The sequence below is a fragment of the Nannobrachium achirus genome (genome assembly GCF_963921795.1).
Source record: "Nannobrachium achirus genome assembly, chromosome: 11".
Classification (NCBI taxonomy): domain Eukaryota; kingdom Metazoa; phylum Chordata; class Actinopteri; order Myctophiformes; family Myctophidae; genus Nannobrachium; species Nannobrachium achirus.
Genome location: NC_137820.1, coordinates 45,723,949 through 45,744,735, shown reverse-complemented (window position 1 = coordinate 45,744,735; position 20,787 = coordinate 45,723,949). Strand labels below are relative to the sequence as shown.

General features: G+C 42.4%; 1 protein-coding gene across 1 annotated transcript in view; it reads left to right on the top strand.

Moving 5' to 3' along the window:
- The window catches only part of spg11 (SPG11 vesicle trafficking associated, spatacsin), a 42,484-nt gene extending 22,026 nt beyond the window's left edge, over positions 1-20,458 (top strand). Inside the window, exons 27-43 of the mRNA XM_080736782.1 lie at positions 2,039-2,146; positions 2,244-2,409; positions 4,918-5,132; positions 5,679-5,885; positions 6,266-6,498; positions 8,278-8,369; positions 9,255-9,494; positions 10,231-10,382; positions 11,713-11,917; positions 12,461-12,598; positions 13,419-13,552; positions 14,542-14,661; positions 15,465-15,633; positions 18,202-18,278; positions 18,659-18,814; positions 19,081-19,232; positions 19,655-20,458. Coding sequence (XP_080592908.1) covers positions 2,039-2,146; positions 2,244-2,409; positions 4,918-5,132; positions 5,679-5,885; positions 6,266-6,498; positions 8,278-8,369; positions 9,255-9,494; positions 10,231-10,382; positions 11,713-11,917; positions 12,461-12,598; positions 13,419-13,552; positions 14,542-14,661; positions 15,465-15,633; positions 18,202-18,278; positions 18,659-18,814; positions 19,081-19,232; positions 19,655-19,835 — 2,745 coding nt within the window. The 3' untranslated portion in view covers positions 19,836-20,458. The remainder of the gene's footprint in view (positions 1-2,038; positions 2,147-2,243; positions 2,410-4,917; positions 5,133-5,678; positions 5,886-6,265; positions 6,499-8,277; positions 8,370-9,254; positions 9,495-10,230; positions 10,383-11,712; positions 11,918-12,460; positions 12,599-13,418; positions 13,553-14,541; positions 14,662-15,464; positions 15,634-18,201; positions 18,279-18,658; positions 18,815-19,080; positions 19,233-19,654) is intronic.
- The last annotated feature ends 329 nt before the right edge of the window (positions 20,459-20,787 follow it).

Sequence of the window (20,787 nt, the reverse complement as noted above, 5' to 3'; positions counted from 1 at the left end):
CCAATGAACATATGGATCAGTGGTTCTCAAAGTGAGGTTGAGTAACCCTCTGGGTTCCGTGGGGGGGGGGGGGGGTCAGTGTGACTCTCACAGGTCTGTAACTCTGAAAGTGTACAAATGGAACATTTACATTACATTTTTTTTGTACACTTTGAGAGTTATGGCGTTCCTTGAAATTCCTTGAAAAAAAAAGAAAACCACTGTTATAGATACACATCGATAATGTCTGTTTTTGAGCGGTGGTCACACCGTCTCCTTAGCGTGACCGTGTGTGTAGCTATGCGTGTGTCTATGGGCGGATTCACACTGCAGTCTCGGGACCGGTCTCGAGGCTACTTGGCAGATGTTTAGACCGGTTTTGACAGTGTGAAGCCTGCGGTTTTCCTCAGAACCGGATAGCCTCGAAACCACCTCAAGAGGTAGTCTCGAGGCTGCTTGATGCGACCTTGTGAATGGTGAGCTGCAGTGTGAAGCAACCGTCCACAAAACCGGTTTTGATGTTGAACGTGACCTCATATAAATTCGACGAGTCAGGCGTCGCCACAAATAAACACTAGGTAACAGTTGTCGACATGGCCATAAGATCAGCGACGCGTTAGATTGCTTGCTTGCTGGAGATTTGCGCAGACGCTGACATCCAAACGCAATTAGACAATACCCACAAAAATGCAGACATATTTTCGGTAATCAGTGAGTAGGCCTATATGCGTGAGCGTGGATTTAACAGAACAATAGAACAATGCCGTGCTAAAGTCAAGTGGCTCAAACTACACTATCATAAAGTTAAGGATGCTCTGCTAAAAACTGGCAGCTCCACAGATGAAAAAGATACATTTATTTAACCCTGACATCCTAGACCTAGAATCACAACCCATCACCCGTCCAATAAATCCGAGTCCGTCAACACCGCCAACTTCTCTTCATCATCATCATCATCATCATCAGCAGCACCAGTAGCATCTCCGACTCCACTCTCCAGCCGAAGACAGCACGGGCATGTCCCGTTTTGGTGTCGTAGCGTTAATACTAGTGTACCAACGCTTTTTCGCCTCGTTTCTTTTTCTTTGAGGAAGCCACTGATTTGCACTCACTAGCACACTTGTTCTAATGTAATGTGCAGTGCATGCAGTGTGCCTGCTTGACGTGCTTGTTACCCTTAATGTGAACATTAATTAAGCCACACTGTGGCTTGTGAAAGCGTTTCAATTGTAGGCTATGTTGATTATTAAATAATAAAAATAATAACGTGCGCTGCGCTGGAAGTCTGACACAGTGACTCGCTCGTCATCATTCATTCATTTCTGCGCCTGGAAAATAGCAGATCTACAAGCTCACAACGCGTCGCGGATGCGAGGCATTGTGAGCTGGTAGATCAGCGAACGTCACTCGACGCCTACTATACAGGTCTATTGATATGCAAATAGGCTTGTTTCTTTGTTAAACAGTTCTCGAGGTGTGAACTTCGGGGGGTGCGAGACCCCGACTCAGAAAAGGTTTGGTCGTCGGGGATCACTGTAACACTGTTCCACACTGCGCTGTCGCGCGTCATTGTATTGTTACATCAACTTTCGTGCCTGAATTTCTTGGCGACCAGAATCAGCAATGTCGCATAGTTGATGACGTCTGTATTCAACAGCGAGGCACTATGTGCATACCGCCACCTATAGGATCGGGACGTATAGTGCTAGTGATCTCCAGGGAGGCCAGAAGGCATGCCAATGTGAATGCTGGCCAGCGTGAACCAGCAACCGTTTTCAGAATCAGTTCTAATCAAACGGATTGCAGTGTGAATCCGCCCTATGTGTGTCTGTAGCCTGAGCCTGGCCTGCAATACCGCTAAGTGACCAGAGAGGTGCTGTTGAGCAGCCTTGAAATGTACACGCATGCGCGCGTGCGCATACACACACACACAGCTTTGAAATGAATGGACACCACCGCTCAGTTCACACTGGTGTGATTTTTTTTACTTTCAATGACTTGAGGGGAAATAATGATTCTCCTGAGACTGACTTCCTGTCTCTCTCTGTCTCTCTAACAGGACTGTGTGTTGGTTCATGTCCTCCAGATGTTTGAGTTATGTTCAGACCATAAGAACTTCTCTCAGGCCAAGGACAAACTGTTGGATTTCCAGCGGAGCCTCGTAGCTGTAAGCATACCGCCATAGTGACACCCATGTCACGACGACCACGGCCTCATCTCCTCTCTCTCTGTAACCCCTCTCTGTTTCTGTCCTTGTGTTGTAGTTGCGGTCTAGTGTGTGTGTGGTCCCTGGGGGCCTCCCGGTCCAGTGGGTGGAGAGCCAGGCATCGGTGTTGTTGATGACGATGTTGCAGCGATGCGCTACTCGCTACGAACTCCACAGACTGCTGGTGCTCCTGGCGGGGATGGACGGACTGCTCAAGTCCAACGGTGAGAACGTTCATATGCAGCCAAATCCTGATTATTAATTTTACCCATTTAACCAAATGGTCCTTTTCTTAAGTAGATTTGGAGCTTTTTTATTTGACAGGTACTGTAAAGAAACAGGAAACAGGGAGAGAGAGTAGGAGCAGTGGCATGCAACAAATGGGAATCAAACCAGGGAACTGGTTTTCTTTAACACATTGAGTGGGGCAGCAGTGGCTCAGGGGTAGAGTGGCCGTCATTAGAACACAGAGGGTTCCCGAAGGGTTCCCAGTTCGATCCCAGGCTCCCCCAGAGTTAGTGTCGAAGAGTCCTTGAGCAAGACTCTGAACCCCTAGTTGCTCCCGGTGAGCAGGTTGGTGCCTTGCTTCAGAGTCGTCTAATCAGAGAGTTCTGCCATTGCGGGGTCAGAAGCGGCGCTGGTCACGTGGTTCGTTGTCCCTTTACCCCTCATAGACTTCAATGCATTCTGTAATGCATCCGGTTCGCGGTTTGTCACTATACGCCAATAGATGTGTGCGTAGAAGATCTGGCTCCATGAAGTGAACAGGAGTGACGCAGCTATCCGTAGGTAGAAGGCTCTGCCTTGCATGGTTTCCTCTGCCATCGGTGTATGAATGTGTGTGTATGAATGGGTGAATGTAATGCACATTTTCTGTACAGCGCCTTAGATAAAGGCGCTATACAAATGCACCATTTACCATTTACTAATGTCGGGATTTCAAACCCAGCCGCGGTGTGCTTGGATATCGCTTTTATATTAAATAACAATAGCATAATTAATTATTTAGATGCCTGAATCAATATCACCACCAGACACTCCTGTGTCAGTGTGATATTGATTCAGATAAGCAGATACATAATAAGACAGGACAGCAGCTTTACAAATAACACCAAACCTAAGGATAATCCACCCCGCAGGGCTGCCGCTACAACATCAAACTCCCTCTGTTCTTCTGTCAGCTGTCAAAACTAATGCAAGATGCTTCTCACTTGATGTATTAGTTTAAATGAGAGGCCTCATCTAATTTTGAAGTGACAGATGTAGAAATTGGCTCAGATAGAACATGGTCTTTCATGTCCGCAGGACACTGAGAAAACATGGTCTTTCATGTCCGCAGTACTTACGTGAAATACCATGTTTTGACAGGTAGTTATTCCACCGTGAGAATCCATTTAATTTCTGGATACCGTATGAAGTATCCTGGCCTGGGATATCACCTGTGGTGGTGGCGAGGATGAAAAAGGCATTACAGAATACAGAATATTATTTCATCAAGGCACTGCTGTTGCTTCTGGGTGCCGACTGAGTTCTTTGGTTTTATTATCAGAGATCCCCTTTTGAACATTTGCCGACTGATGCAATAATGAAACATGTTCGTAAATGAATAATCCTTTGCATACCAGGAGTATAGAACATCACTTCTTAGAGTTTTTTGAGCTGTGCCCCTGGCTTTGTCAGGGACGCGAAGCGTGGCCTACATCTGGCCTACATCTTGGCACAAAGCGTTCAAAGTTTGTTGTACACCCAGTCACATTGGCCAAGCTTCGCAGGACGCTTAATGAAATGAACTCATAAATAGCACTGCTCACTTCACACTTGGTTGTGATTTTTAGACTTGAGACAGAGCAAAGAGGCCAGCAAAACATATTAACTCAATTAATGCCAATCCCACGATGACTTGCAAAATATTAAAAGGTGTCTACAGTGCTGATCGCGGGATGACTGGCGAAATATACTGTATATACAGTAAACGTGGCGCTGGTTACCTTCGGTCCGGTGAAAACCCTTGGCACGGGTGAAGTCGCCAATTCATCATCATCGCGCATCCACGTGCACACAATAGTGATCCTATCCTATAGAAACCAATCCAAAAAACACTTTTGAATAGCAAAACCATGGAGGCATCCATCTTAGATCATTGTGTACGCTCGGGACCGGAACTAGTCACGGGTGAATCTTGAACATCGTCAAGTGGGAATTGTGAGCTCGATCTACTTCCGGCCTTCAAAATAAGAGACTGGCCGCGGACGGAGAAATCGACCGGCACTTTGGACAATTAACCCTTTCATGTCGGTGGCACGAAATCGGTTAAGCATTATTTCAAGTCTTAAAAAAAAAAAAGAAAATATATATATATATATAATATATATATATATATATAATATATATGTGTGTGTGTGTGTGTAATGGTGTGTACTGGCCTGGGTAATTAATATCTTAACATACTTGATACACTTTATATAGACAATATACAGTTTGTATACTATACTGTGTGTGTGTGTGTGTGTGTGTGTGTGTGTGTGTGTGTGTGTGTGTGTGTGTGTGTGTGTGTGTGTGTGTGTGTGTGTGTGTGTGTGTGTGTGTGTGTGTGTGTGTGTGTGTGTGTCCATGGATGCATAGACCTGCATACAGTATATATTTATGCACGTCTGTTTCTGTGTGTGCGCGCATGCATACATGCGTGTCTGTTTGTGTATGGGTGCGTTCAACTCTCTCTTGTGTTGGTCCAGGTCCTGACTTTAAAAAGCTGAGCCAGTTGTCAGAGGTTCTTCAGGCTGGTCCAGTGTGTGTCTCTAGCAGACTCCTGCAGCCGTGCTCCCAGCAGGAGCTCCAGACAGAGTACCAGGGCCTGGTGGACAGCTTGCAGGCTGCAGGCCTCTTCCCCCAGGCCAGGCAGGTGGCGGAGCTGGCAGCCCTGCCTGTAGACAGCCTGTTGATCAATCAGGTGAGACGTCAACACGGAAAACAAAGTTCAGATTCGATCTTTGAGGTAATTTATCTGATGCTAATATACCCAGAGACATAGAATGAGTCAACATCTAGGAAAGCAGACGGCGTAGGAGGGGGACCGAAAGTTGAGAGGCATACAGTGTAGGATAGACCAGTGGTTCCCAAACTGTTTAGCTCGAGACCCAAAAGATTACATTTTATCTACCCGCGACCCAAACTAGTTAAGTGAAAATAGCACATCAAAACGTCTAATTAATGAAACGTTTTTCGGATAATTTTTTTAAATCTTTTGAAATAATGTTTAAAAACTAAATGTAGGAAACTAAAAATAAATGAATATCTACTCGTCGTGACCCATAAAAATGGGTCCATAACCCACAAATGGGTCCAGACTGAGGTTTTGGTAAATACATTTGGTTCTAGTGGGATCTGATCCCAGATCATCAAAGGGTACTTGTGGGTCCATCATTGAGAACAACCATCTTCACTGTGACCGTCATCACTGCGGGTGATACATTTCAACCTATTTTTCTCTGATCAGTTGCACCAGGAGTTAATTACCCAGAAGGGCAAGCGGCATTGGGGGCGGAGGGAGGCGAGGGTGTGTTTCTGGAGGAGATGCCATGAGCAGTTTGAGACCAACGGTACCCGTCCAGAACCAGCCGCCCAGTTCTTCTGGTCCCAGACTGAAGAAGACAACACCACTCCTCACATCTCCTCAACCCAGACAGAACTGCTGAGAACCCAGGTGAATGAGATGAGATGAGATGAGATTTTTTGGGCCAGATGCTGATCCCGATTTTGAGTCCTAGACTAGTTTATTAAATCATTTAAGCCTGGGATTATGTTATACTTTAGCTACTGAAAAATAGCTGATGATATACAAGCTCAGACTTGCACAAAAATGTTCACAATTTTTCAAAAATAGCAGATCTACAAGCTCGCAGCGCGGCACTCGGTGCCGCGCTGTGAGCTTGTACATCTGCTATTTTTTAATAGTTAAAGCATAAAATAATGCTTAATAATGTGTATCCGGTTAAAGATAATATTAGACTGTGAGTTGACAAATTCACAACATGTACTTCCCATATCATTGGCATCTAAACTGTAATGTGTGACCTTTGACAGGAGCGGCGTGTGCTGCTGAGTCTGGCAGGCCATTGGCTGTCCCGGGTCGATCCGGTTCCCCTGCCCCGCCTTCGCCTTCTGGAGAAATGCCTCTGGACCAATCGTATCCAGGAGCGGGTTCTCCTGCGTGTTTCCATGGAGACAGAGGGCATGTTCAGCCTCCCGTTCCCACCGCTGTCACCTGTCGGTTCAGAGGAGGCCGACTCGTCTTCCTTTTCCTCTTTGTCTTCATGGTATTTCCGCTATTTGATTCCCTATTTCTCTGCAGAATTTTGATATAAATGATTATAAACTGATTAATTGCATGGCACCAGGGATTGTCAGTCATTTCTTTGTCATTTGCAATTTATTTTAAACAAACAGAAATTCAAATTTTAATGTAATGTTCGGTGCCTAAAACAATTAATATTATATGACAACTAGAAAAGAAAATTTCCAAGAAATTTTAAGTGTGCCTGCAGCTCGCTAAGTCTGTGCAACCTTGTGTAGCGGTTGGTGTTAGCATTAGCGTTACATTTTTTAACATTAGCATTTTTTGCATAAGCTTTAACATTATGGTTCTTCATATGACACCACCCACAGCCATTTCGACTAATTAGTGGCGTTTTGGCGCATTTTTGGCCGTTATCACGGGTCGCACTTTAACGACAGTTTTTTTGAGAAAAAATTTTTTGTGAGAAAAAAATTGTTTTGTGAGAAAAAAAAAGTTTTTTGAGAAAAAAAAATTGAGGAAAAACAATTTTTTGAGAAAAAAAAATTTTGAGAAAAAAAATTTTGAGAAAAAAAAATTGAGAAAAAAAAATTTTGAGAAAAAAAAATTTGAGAAAAAAAATTTTGAGAAAAAAAAAATTTGAGATTTTTTTTTTTTGAGAAAACGGTTCATGAGTTATAGAGGCACTTCCTGTTTGGCGAAGGACACTTCCTGTTACAGAGGGGGCGGGGCTTAATCAATTACAGCTCATCCCTATTGGCCGGAAAAAGACCAAAGTTGTGTGTGCATTTTAAAGTTTAAATCACGTTGCTAGGCAAAAGTATGGCAGAGTTATGTGGCGCCAAAGTTTCTGGGTTTTTTTCGGAGTCCCCCATTCTAAGTCAATGGGGTTTTTGGGCGTAGTTTTTTGCGAATTACATCGCAATCGTATCGCGGATCGGAAAGAAAAAAAAAATTGAGAAAAAAAAAATTGAGAAAAAAAAATTTTTGAGAAAAAAAATTTTTGAGAAAAAAAAAATTTTTGAGAAAAAAGAATTTTGAGAAAAAAAATGAGAAAAAAAATTTGAGAAAAAAAAAATTGAGAAAAAAAAAGAATTATGATACCAGCCGCGAGTCTGTACGACAAACGGTTCATGAGTTATAGAGGCACTTCCTGTTTGGCGAAGGACACTTCCTGTTACAGAGGGGGCGGGGCTTAATCAATTACAGCTCATCCCTATTGGCCGGAAAAAGACCAAAGTTGTGTGTGCATTTTAAAGTTTAAATCACGTTGCTAGGCAAAAGTATGGCAGAGTTATGTGGCGCCAAGGTTTCTGGGTTTTTTTCGGAGTCCCCCATTCTAAGTCAATGGGGTTTTTGGGCGTCGTTTTTTGCGAATTACATCGCAATCGTATCGCGGATCGGAAAGAAAAGTAATAGCACACCATTCCCGGCCGAGCCGCACATTTTGATGTATATATTGCGGGGGTGGCGTAAATTGTGCGGCAGTTATTACGTGCCGAAGTTTCCCCCATTCTAAGTCAATGGGGTTTTTTGGCGTCGTTTTTTGCGAATTACGTCGCAATGGTAACGCGGATCGGAAAGAAAAGTAATAGCACACCATTCCCGGCCGAGCCGCACGTTTTGATGTATATATTGCGGCGGTGGCGTAAATTGTGCGGCAGTTATTACGAGCAGAAATTTGCAAGAACATTACTTACTGACTGACTGACTGACTTAAGTATGGCGGATTACAATAAGTGTTCTGCTATTGCATAGCAGGCACACTTAATTAATGGTGAACTGATGGTGACAACCCTAGGTACGAGGTGCTGGTCAACGAACAGTTCTGTTTCTCCAAGATCTCTGCTCTGAACCAGGAGAGTGACCTCACAATGGATGATCTGCCCCAAGGTTATTACAATTTTGAATTTTTCATTTGTTTTTATCTTTTTATCGTAATTTCGTTTTTTTTCATTAGGTTTTTACGCTATTTTTGGAGAAAGTAGCGAAAGTTATAGGCTTATGGATGAAATATTTGCAAAGAGATTTTAACTCTTTGAGTGCCCCCTTTTTCACCACTAGAGGGCCCCAATGACCAGAGAATTCTACTTAGACAGTGCTGGTATATGCACAAGCCCTGCAGCCATGACATGCCTGAACACTTTCCTTTGTGCATGTACAGGAAGAGGATGAAGTTAGCTTGAAGTTAGCTATTGGCTACCAAGCATTTTAGAAGATCTATTTTCTGCAATTTAGCCACGATTAAACCTTGCACACCTCATGCATGGGAAAAAAACAGAGAAGAATGAGCTCTAAAAAATCCATTGCATTGGAGTGGATTTGTGCAGTTTGTTCACAGCTTTCAAACAAAAAAATCCGATTGGAAATCCGTTCAGGCATTCTTGAGATAATAGCCATTATGTTTTACATGTTATGTAAACAAAAATGGCTGCCCTGTATGTTAGATGGGGTTGTATGGGGGTGGAACATGCAAAATCGCGATTGAAATCATGTTCACCAGATTTGATGGGGTCCAAAAAAAAAAATTTTAAAAAAAATTTTTCAATTTTTTTTTTTTTTTTTTTTTTAAAGCCGAACTAGTTCGGGATCGGCACTCTGCGATACGATAATAAAGCCGAACTAGTTCGGGATTGGCACTCAAGAAAAACACAATACATTTTGTAAAGCCTTGTTTTTAGTTTTTATTTCAGTTGACTAAAATCTTTTGTCAATTCTAGATCTGTTACTTTGTCAGTTTTAGTCAACTATAATAACCCTGTCTGTCCACGCCCACAGAGGAGGCTGCCAACCATGACTCGGCAGGGAATTCCGAGGAACAGGAAGTCCTCTCTGAGCTCATTGGCCAGTTGTTGGATGAGGGGCGTGTCCACGAGGCGAGCCGCGTGTGTCGCTATTTCTCCTATTACCACAGTGACATGCGGGTGGTGCTACGGTGCCGTGGGTTGGCCTCTGGAGAACTCCAGCCTGACACCCAGGAAGTGACCGAGGCACAGGCTGGGAGAAACCTCACTACCTGTAAGCATCCGTTTGACCCCTGACATTAATTTAATCTTCATATTGTGACCTTTAAAACCACCCTCCAGAATAACTTACTCACCAATCTGCGTTTTGGTGGTGCTTTGAAATCACAACTCACGCTGCCATGGCAGCCAGGTAGACTAGGCCAATTCTCGTGAAGGTGATATAAAGTGAAATTGAAAGCAAAAGCGATGTCTCAGAGCACCGCTTTGATTCACCTCTGGAATCCAGAACGGTAGAGCCTAGATTTGTCAACCAAATAACCAGTCAGTGGGATCTGGATAATAATCATACTTTTGTTTTATCCCTTTTATCCAAATACTAGCCTGATAAACCACCCTACCTGGAAATTGCATTGCATTTTTGCAAATGTGCTTTCCTGAAGGAGGGTTTACCAGGCTAGCCAAATACCACCTCAAATGTAGAATAGAATATTGAACTTTGCACTCATAAAGCACTTTTTTTCTTTTTGTCAAAAATGTTTATGGTGCCTATAGGATCAATACACAGATTCATGCTGGGCATCAATGAGTAGCTGTAAAATAAAAGACAAAATAAATAAAATGGAGAGGTGCTTTAACCTTGATGTTGCACATCCCTTATTCTATTCCCCCTCTCTCCTTTTTCCCTTCATGAACTTGTCTACACTAGAATGTCTTCATGTGATCTATAAACTCAGTGGTACGGTATGTTCTGAATATAACCCCACCACCCATCTCTCTCTCTCTCTCAGCTCCATCAGTCAGCACTCTGTTGTCCTTTGACTTCACATATTCTCCCCCGACTGACGACCAGGTGCTTTGTCAGCTGAAGACACTGGTCAACAGTTGTCGCCATGGCAGTAACTACTGTAAGCAGGTCCTCAGCCTGTACGAGCTCTCCAAGGTACACTTTTACTTTATATCTAGATCCTAACGTTCGCGGCCTACCTATCTGACCACGGCAGACAACACGGCAGCCGATTCAGAGCATGTTTATTTTAACGATCAATCGATTGATTGTGTTCCAACTTGGATCAATGGAACTTCTGTATAGTTTAAGTTGCTGTAGGGTAGGATGTTGACTGTGCATGGTGGATGAAGGCCAGGGATAATACTGCCTTCCTTCCTGACACAACAGGAAGTCATACATTTCTAATTTGAAGAGGTTAAACTTCAACCACTGTGAAGTCAATTTCTTTATCCAACCATTCTCCAGTCAACAGGCGCTAACCAATGACTACATACAACTGTTTTATTATATTCCATGACAACTACTGTACAATATCTGGCAAATGGTCGATGGCTGCATAACCTTTAAATCATCTTTGTTGGAATTTAGCTGTCCACTTAAATTAACAACTTGGACGCCAGTCGACTTTCAGATCAACTATCTCACTATGGACTTCCCTGCCAAGCGACTTTAATCGACTTTTATATAAAAGCATTGTTTAAGCTTTTATTTGGGTTAATAGACGGAGCGAAATGGTTAGCTTACCTTCGGATGGTATCAACACGTAAACCGTGAAAAAAAAGGATACAATTATGACGTCACTGCTAAACCAGGCCTTCCTGTTTACATTAGCCTCTGCTAGCCGCTAGGCTCAATGCAAACCATCCGATTTGGCTGGCAATGTTAAATGGCCCTTCCATTGTATTATTCCATGTACAAACATGGAAATTACAACATCCTGGTGTTGGTGCGAAATTAGTGGTAAAGATAGGCATAGAGAGATGGGCCACATGGCCCTAGAACCATTTCTTTCCAAGATTACCTACTAAGTATGGCTCCAACTTGAAAATTATTGTATAACAGTTGCCACTGCCAAGGTAAGGTAGGTTTGTCATGCCCATTCATCAGACATTGATCGGGAAACTACAGTAAAAGGAATAGGTGTTATTGTTTGTCAGGTGTGTGTTCAAAGAGACTTCATCCTCCTTTGTTTTTTTTAATGACCGCAGTAAAAACAAGCTTACTAAACTTGATATCTAACCATCGATGTATTGAGTACCTACTGTTTTCAGGTAATGTGTTGCTCCTCTACGCTTCTCTCGCTGAAAAATATAATGTTCGCTTTCAGAAAGCGTGTCTCTGTATTTATTGTAAAATATCACCAATGCCCTGAGACGGCCATTTTCATCCAGTGTGGACCAGAAAGTGCACAGTTGACATTGTTTTGCATTAATTCCTATGGGACATTACCAAGAAAATAAAAATACAAAATCTTCCCCTCCAGGAGTTGGACTGTTCTTTCAGTGATCTCTACAAAGAGGATCCCCAGGCTGTGCTCTCTCAGGTCCTCATGTCTTCTCAGCCGGAGCGCTACCAGAAGGCTCAGGCGTTTATCAAAGTCCAGAACCTTCAACCCAACACGGTAGCCCAGCTGGTTGCTAACGCCACAGTACAGGGAATACTGTCCTCCACACAAGACACACTCACTGGTGAGACACACTAGCTTTTGTAGGTGCTGCAACAACTAGGGCTGTCACGATTATGACATTTTACCACCATTGCGACGTGTTGTGAGCTTGTAGATCTGCTATTTTTTAAATGTTTGAACATATATAAACATTTTTTCAACATGTAAATATATATATAATCGCAATAATTGCGATTATGTCAAATAATTGCGATTAGACGATTATGTAATAATTGTGAAAACCCTAGCATCCACAGATATAAAAAGCTAGATACCTCATCCGCCGCTGCAGTTCATGGCGCGACTGGTAAAATAGGACTGGCGGAAGTGCAGAACTGTGGAAGGCACTCTGCCCCCTGCTCATTCATGTTTTTAACGATTATTCTATTAGTTACTTTTTGGAATAATTGAGAAGTTGGAGGTGTAGATTAATTAACCACTTAAGCACTATGGTCACTCAAAGGTTTGAGTGACACTGATATTCAAGCTCACATGTGTCACCTTGCCTTTTAATTATTGTATTGTGATTTTATTTTTTAACTGTTATGTCTGTTTATTAATCCAGTTGAGAGACAAGTGTATAGGCCATCAGAAGGGAGAGAGAGTTTTGTCCAGCTGGCCAAACTATGTGGTGACCCCAACCTGGTTGGACTCAGTCTACTTGACCTCCTTTCCACTGTACCACTGAGCAAACTGGACTGCAGTAAGACACACACACACACACACACACACACACACACACACACACACACACACACACACACACACACACACACACACACACACACACACACACACACTACATTCAGAGGCACTCTGTTTCAAATAGTTAGTAAAAGAAAGAGGGGGAAGTATATTGATAATTACAAAGAAAAGACGCATGAATTAACTTTGCAAAGGGCAAATGTACCCCCCAGGGGTACTTTTTTCTCAATATTGAAAACCGAAACAAGAGATTCTAAACATTTGTCAAAGTCTGGGTGGCATAAAAAGAGATGAAAGCACAACAAGGTCTTGTTTGATCTACAAGCTCACCACTGTTTTTGGTGCACAACAGCGCACACAACCATGTATAAATCATGTATTAGTGGGTGGGAAGCTGGCAGGTGACCGTGTCCTCTTCACTGCACTTTAAAACTCCTACTGGTTGGTCTTGATGTCTGATCAGCAGGGAGGGGAGCTGGAGATTTTACTAAGTCATTTCATTAATAAATCAAAGAAATTCTGATCTACAAGCTCACAACATGGCGCTTTGAGCTTGTAGATCGGTCCAGTGGAAAAAGTCTAATTTCTCTATTGGGTCATGAGCTAATGAATTTGGGAGCCACTGGTGTAGACAACTCCCTGTTGTCAAATGGTGGGGGGTGTACTGTACACACTAAACACTCCATGTGACAACGGGGTGCTGGCAGTGCACATGGAAGGAATCAGCAATGACTAAAGCTTTGACAAAGTTTTATAAATGAAACACACTCATCTGTCTTTCTGTCTCTCTGTGTGTGGGTATTTCTGTCTCTGTGTAGTCGTGGAGGTGTTGATCGTGGTCCATGACTGTTTCAGTCTGAGTTGTAACATGGAGGGGATCGTCCGAGTTCTCCAGGCAGCCCGACACCTGAGCCACGCCCACCTGGCTCCCAGCGAGCAGTACGGCCTGCTGGTGAGACTCTACCCATCACTCTGAGCAGCCATGCCCTGTGATGTCATTTAAATATATATGGTCGCTGTCGGGTGGAAAACTTGCCTGCCCAAAACTGTTACTTTTCAGCAAATGGAAAAGAAAACAAACCTGTGTTCCAATAATCCAATTGATGCAATGTAGTTATTATTTAGGCACAAGCTCTTGTTAATACTTTTCACTGGTTCAATATTTAGAAAACCCACAAACCACTTTCACTTTCAATATCAAATAGCAGAAGTAGCCCATCTACAATACAATGAGCTTGTGGATTGAATATTTTCACTGCTTTTACACAACACTCGGGACGCTAGGGGTCGCAGATGGAGTAAAGACGCACGTTGCTTCGCCAAGCTCTTGTATGACAAAGCAGGGTGTTGATTCATGAAAAAAAAAAGAAAACAGTACAAAGCTTTTGTGACAGTGATGATGTATAAATACATTTAAAAAGGATTGTGATCTATTAAGGTAGACCTTGCCTCCTCAGCTCTCATCTACAGTAAGTCACACTCTGCAATAGACAACAGCACTATTGTGGCAGATAAACAACCATTAATATTAAGATAAGACCTTTCTTGATACTGCTGGGGGAATTTAGGCGCTAAAGATATTATCCAGATATATCCACTATGCACGACTCCAATGTGAACTTGATGTTTTTTTTTGTTTGTTTGTGTGACAACTTCTTGGACTTCATTACAGCTGCCCTTGAATATACAACAGATATCATCAATATAGAGGAACTTATAACAATAAATAAAACAACGCAGACAAGACTATAAATAAGTCTAACAGAAACCAACTGAACTTTAATTCAAATTAAAACCAGAGCCACAGTAAACACATTATACATGAATCGTGCTGACAAAGTGTGTGTGTGTGTGTGTGTGTGTGTGTGTGTGTGTGTGTGTGTGTGTGTGTGTGTGTGTGTGTGTGTGTGGGCGTGGGCGTGGGCGTGTGTGTGTGTGCAGGTGCGTTTGTTGACAGGTATCGGCAGGTATAATGACATGACCTACATCTTTGACCTGCTTCATCAGAACCACAGGTTTGAGATACTCCTGAGGAAGAATGTAGACAGACCACCTGGACAGGTAACACACACTAACACACACAAGATCATAAATGTACACCAACACTACACACTATACTATAATGCTCAGTACTGTTTGTTCCCAACATGGGGTCTGGGCACTAAAGATCACAACTGGGGAGATGAGGCCTTACTATAGTACAAGACTGTAATTTTAACATGCCTAACTCCCTCGTGTCACATCAAAGTGAAGCACAGTACAAAAGAAATCTGTTAAACTGCCACTTTTAAACTGTCATCCCTGTATGTCATTATTGTCAAATTATTGTCCAAAGCTTTCCAAAATGCTTAAAAAATAGCAGATCTACTTTTGCTATGTTGTCGGGTGCCCATAGTTCTTTGACTTGCAAGCTACTTTTTAAATAGCTCAACATTATCTACCCACCCAAAAATATTTTTGGAATAGCGGCACTGGCATTGCATATAAGAAAAACGCACTTGGAAATAGTGGGGAAAGAAATCTTCATCCCATTCTGTATGGAAGTGTTAGGTTTTTGGGTTCTTTGTAATGCTACTGACAAAAGCACAAAGCATTGCATTGTAGGGGTTTGCCTACTTTAGAAGCCATGAAGGGAGCTGACAGGCCCTTCTCGATGTCCAATCAAAATATATTTTCTTTTAATTTAATGATATATATATATTTTTTTTATGGGCATGTCATGTGGTCTACCTGCACAGCCTTTGTGATCTACAGGTAGATCACGATCTACCTTTTGGGACAGACTTATATATTAAGACTACAGTATATAAGGCTTAAGTGATTAACCCATTAAAAACCCAATGTTGTGTGTTGGTGGTGTGTAGAGCTCCAGTCTGAAGGCTGCTCTGTTGGACTACATCAAGCGCTGTCTTCCCGGAGACAGTGAAAAACACAACATGGTGGCCCTCTGTTTCAGCATGAGGCGAGAGATCGGAGAGAACCACGAAATGGCCGCCAGGACGCAACTCAAGATCATTGAGTCCCAACCCTGGGGTGAGACTTGTGCTAAAATAACTCCGTCAAAACATCTGTAATTGGTGGTAAATCAGGATCCACATTGGGCGGGCTCTACCCCTTAAGAGGTGCATTGTGATATACGTGCCCCCACTGATGAAAAGGGGGGATTTACCATAGAGGGTTGTCAGTTGTGGTGTAGAGGGAACACTCACCGACTACTACAGAGATCCTGGGTTTCATCTGCAAATACAATTGGTGTTATAACCACATTGATTGATTGATTGATGACTTTATTAGAAGTTTGCATAGGAAAAGGTACAGTTTCATGACGGTACAGTTCACTGGTACAAGGTCAACTAAAAGGAGATCCTAGAAATGCACTTGGCTTATTTCCACAGGAAACCATTGAAGTATCTCATAAAACATTGAATGACAGACGGATAGAACACAGTACTATGCAGTAGTTATAGTCAGGGGGAAAAAAAAACAGTGCAAAAAATATATATACAGTAGGAAAATACAAAGAAGGGTCAGGGGAGGGTAAGTTTGGGCTAGGTTTGCTAGGGCGATTTTAAAGGATGCTAGGGATCCACACTCCTTTAAGGCCTTCGGTACATGAACCCTAGCATATGTCTATAGTATATTCTGGGCATGCCATAATAATCATTTTTCTCAAATAAGTGAAACATTCTGTAAAACAATAGCAGATCTACAACCTCGTTGCAGTTTTCGATTTCCTATTTTCTGTACGAGAGAATACAGTATATGGCTTAAGTGGTTAATGCATTGTTAAAGGAGTAGTTCACTAGTTCACCACTTTTCAACCTGTCTTCATATAATAGGTCCTCACTAATGTTCATAATAAAATAGCACAATTTTTTTTCTATTCAGTCTGGGTCTCATAGGCGAGCTGTCAAATCCTTCTACCGGTGACATCATCGTTTGACAAAAAAAAAAATATATATATTTTTTTGAAAAAGAATATTTAGATTTTTATTATCACGAGAACAATGGCTTCCACTTTAACATTGCAACTTTTTCAGGAATAGAAAGCCTGCAGTTTCTATTAGCTTGCATTTCCCATTGATGATGTCACCGGTAGAAGGATTTGACCCACCCACAGCTCTCCTATGAGACCCAAACTGAGTAGAAAAAAAATATGATATTTTATCATGAACATTAGTGAGGACCTATTATATGAAGATAGGTTGAAAAGTGGTGGAGTGCCCCTTTAAGTGTTTGTGAAGTCAACAGGGTGTGTACCGTGTCGGTACACTAGCGGCTCCTAGGGGTTAGACAGGGCACCTGTTCAGCAGGGGAGTAGAACTGAGGAAGATGACATGAACCTTCACGTGTTGACTCTGAGTCTGTGTGGATCAGAGCAGGCAAACAGCTTCTAGTTTGTAATATTTGATTGATAGGGTGGTTGTGAAACGGTGGGACTCTGGACCCTCTGGAGACTGTCAGTTGGCAGCGACAGGCACCACATGGACACAGGGAGGAAGTTGAAGGTAGTTGTATTGGGAGAACCTGAGGGAACTGTTGTTCCAAAATAGAAAAATCTAACCTGTTCTCCCTCTCCCCTTGCATCCAAATGACTTAACTTGTCAGTTCTATGTAGCTTTATTGTATGTTCTATGAAGCTTTTTAACCATTAAGACTATAATGGAGCACTGAAGTCCTGACTTCACCGGGTCATGGACACGGCATTATTCTTTGTCTTCTAAGGGGAATCTTCGATCGCATCATATAAGAACTGTGTTCCAAAAATAAACAAACCACCTGGGTAATTTTGTCAGGTATGTGACTCTTTGTCGTTCTGTATTTTGAGGAAAAACAAATGTACTTTTCCACCATCAGTTGATACTTAATATAAAGTCATTACTTAAAGGGGAAGACCACCCATTTTCAATATTGAACTATGTCATTAATATACCTTAGAGGAGTTGTGTGGAAATAAAAAAAAAGTTCCCCCTCTTCTGTGTTGCCTAGAACTGGAGGATTGATTTTGAGGTTTGTATTGTAAAGTACGATGTGTGATGTCATCAAGTTGTAATTTGCAATGCAAACCCCAAAATCCTCCAGTTTTAGGCAACATAGAAGAGGGGGAACTTTTTTATTATTTCCACACAACTCCTCTAAGGTATATTAATGACATTGTTCAATATTGAAAATGGGTGGTCTTCCCCTTTAAGTAAAATTCCTGGGTGGTTTGTTTATTTCTGGAACACAGTTCTTGGGAATTCCATGACAAAAAATAGCCATGGCCCAGGGGGATAGCGCCCTCTAGCGGCAGTAAGTGAGACAGACAGACAGTAGGTGAGACAGACAGACAGACAGACAGACAGTAGGTGAGACATACAGCAGGTGGGACAGACAGCAGGTGATATAGACAGATGTCCCTCAGTCCTGAAACTATTTAAGAGACAAGTGTTACTCTGATGAACAGAATTCACCAGAGACCAAGTAGACCTGACACTGTCTGATGACACTGTTTTAACCTTAATCTGTCATTCCAAGCTTGACAGAGAGCACTCGTTTGTCTAGGCACACAGACAGGCAGATAGGCAGGGCTGTCATTAATCTTCTTTTGTGTGTATCCAGTGGTGACTCCTGAGTTGGAGAAAAGTCTGTCCAAGGTGTTTGATCTGCTTAAAGATGCCGCAGAGAGCTACTCCAAGGTAACGCTGCTGTTCAAAATGTTTCAAATAATGTATGTCTCCTTTATCTAAATACTGTGTGAGGGCTCATGGCTCCAATACAGCACTGTCGGGCAAAAACTTAGTATCGCCATATTTTCTCATAAGTTAATCGTACAACACAACAGTGTCACGCTAAAGTAGAGAAGATAGCCAATGTGATGCAGCATGCTATGAATACTGAACCAACGGAAATGATTATAACAGCTTATGACTAAATAACAACTACATTGGCTCGACTGGAACAAAGATCTTGTGTGTGTGTGTGTGTGTGTGTGTGTGTGTGTGTGTGTGTGTGTGTGCGTGTGCGTGTGCGTGTGCGTGTGCGTGTGTGTGTGTGTGTGTGTGTGTATTTGTCTTAGGACCAGTGTGTGCGTCAAGCAACTCGTTGTGTGAGGATGGCTAAGCTGGTGCTACTGCAGAGTCACTTCCTGAAAGAGGGCTCACAGCAACGCATCGTCAATCTGCATCAGGCTGAGCTGGCCATCGCTACCCTAGCCCTGCCACGATGTTACCAGGTACACACACACATACACACATTATCACATGCACACTCAGTGGTGTGTTCTACTAACTGTGTTGCAGAAGTATTTTTTTAAGCGTATACCGTCTACTAACCATTTCATCCATTGACCACTCGCGAGCGTATGGCCTATACGAGCGCATGTCGTGCAGGGAATAATTATCGTATGCCCTCCAAAAAAAAACTAGAACTGTGCACACAGCCACCACACACAAGCTCCCAGATAGTGTACTGTACTTATGTGTGTATGTGTGTGCGTAGGTGTTTGTGGTGTCCGAGGCTTACGACTACAGTCCAGACTGGGCGGAGCTAGTCTACCAGAAGGTCCTTGTTCATGGAGACTTCCAGTACCTAGAGGAGCTGAAACGACACCGGCCGCTGACCTCCAGTCTGTTTGAAGACGTCTCCAAGAAGTACGATTTGAACTACAAACTTTGATCCTTAGAGCAGTGGTTCTCAACCTGTGGGTCGGGACCCTCAGGGGGGGTCCCCAAATTATGTTTAAGTGTATTAAGTACTTTTTAATACCTTTAAAATGACAAATTAAACATTGGCAAATTGACAAATATTAGGCAGAAATTGTGAAAATAGCCGATCTACATGTAGATCTGCTATTTTCACAACAGAACCATGTTATACAAAATGTAATGCCTCAACTCTTAGTGCTCGTCAGGGTGTTAAAATATGATTATTTTGGGGGTCGCGGTCTGAAAAGGTTGAGAACCACTGCCTCCGAGAATTTACAAATCATGCAATACCCTTTGACAACTTCTTTCATGTGTCATCGTCCTTGATGGTTACAACACCCTGCTTCACACTTTGCTTTTTCTCCCAGGTGGACTCTGAGTCGTCCAGCAGGCGCTAGCAGTCAGAACCTGCGTAGGTTCCTGCGCTTCTGTGATGATGTTTCTACATTGTACAGACTGGCCTACCAACACCAGCTCACTGACCTGGCCAACCTACTGTTACAAGACTGCAAGAGCAGCAGCTATCTCACTGACCGCTTGGCTAACTGACTGACCGCCTGAATGACTGAGTGACTGTTTAAGTGACTGACCATCTGGTTCTCTGATTGAAAGAGTGTGTGATCTGTCTAGAAAGACTATTGTCTCACTCAATTTTCAAATGCTTCCGCCTAACAGTCTGTACATCAGAATCACTGAAAATGCACAGAAAATAAAACGGATATCCTTCACCACCCTCACTTCCGTTTCTCTTCTGCAGTCACGTAAATAAATCCTACTGTAAATAAAATGAGTCTAAGCATAATAACTTGCTGCTTAGCAGAAATGGGAATTCTACTTTAAGATATCTTAAAATAGATACTGCTGAATGGAAATAACAAACAGATGACGGCTTCCTAACATCATTTGCGAGACACAGATACAAGAGTGTAGCATTCGAAGATGTTGGAAGAGCTGTCTGGCTTGCGAGGCTAAATGGACCTAACTGGTTCATTGTGTGAGAGTGACTGTTCATGCATCATCACATTGAGTTTGTGTTTCTACCAGCTAATGGAGACCAACAGATCGTCCTGTTAGATAGGCTATGTCTAACATTATTAACTTCTTGTTGAATGCACATTTCTCATCAAATCTAAATGCTTTCTACAATGTCTTCTGTGGAGATTAAATGAAAACTGTTACTGAATGGAATAAATTGTCTATTGATTAAATAACTGAAGGTTGAAACTGATTTACTTAGATAAGGTTATGTGAGGGCCACTCAGCAGCCCGAACCTATAGTTGATAAGATTACCGGTATGTTTAAATTACATTTTCTTTGTGGGTGGATGTAACATACCCATTATATGGAGATGGACGGTGTGGGCGTTACAAACTTAACATGTCCATATATGGAAACCCCTTTAATTTAGATTTTCAGGCCTGTAAGTCTAGTATGTACATACATACATACATACATTGATTGGATACTTTATTAACAGTTTGCAAAAGTACAAAGATAGGT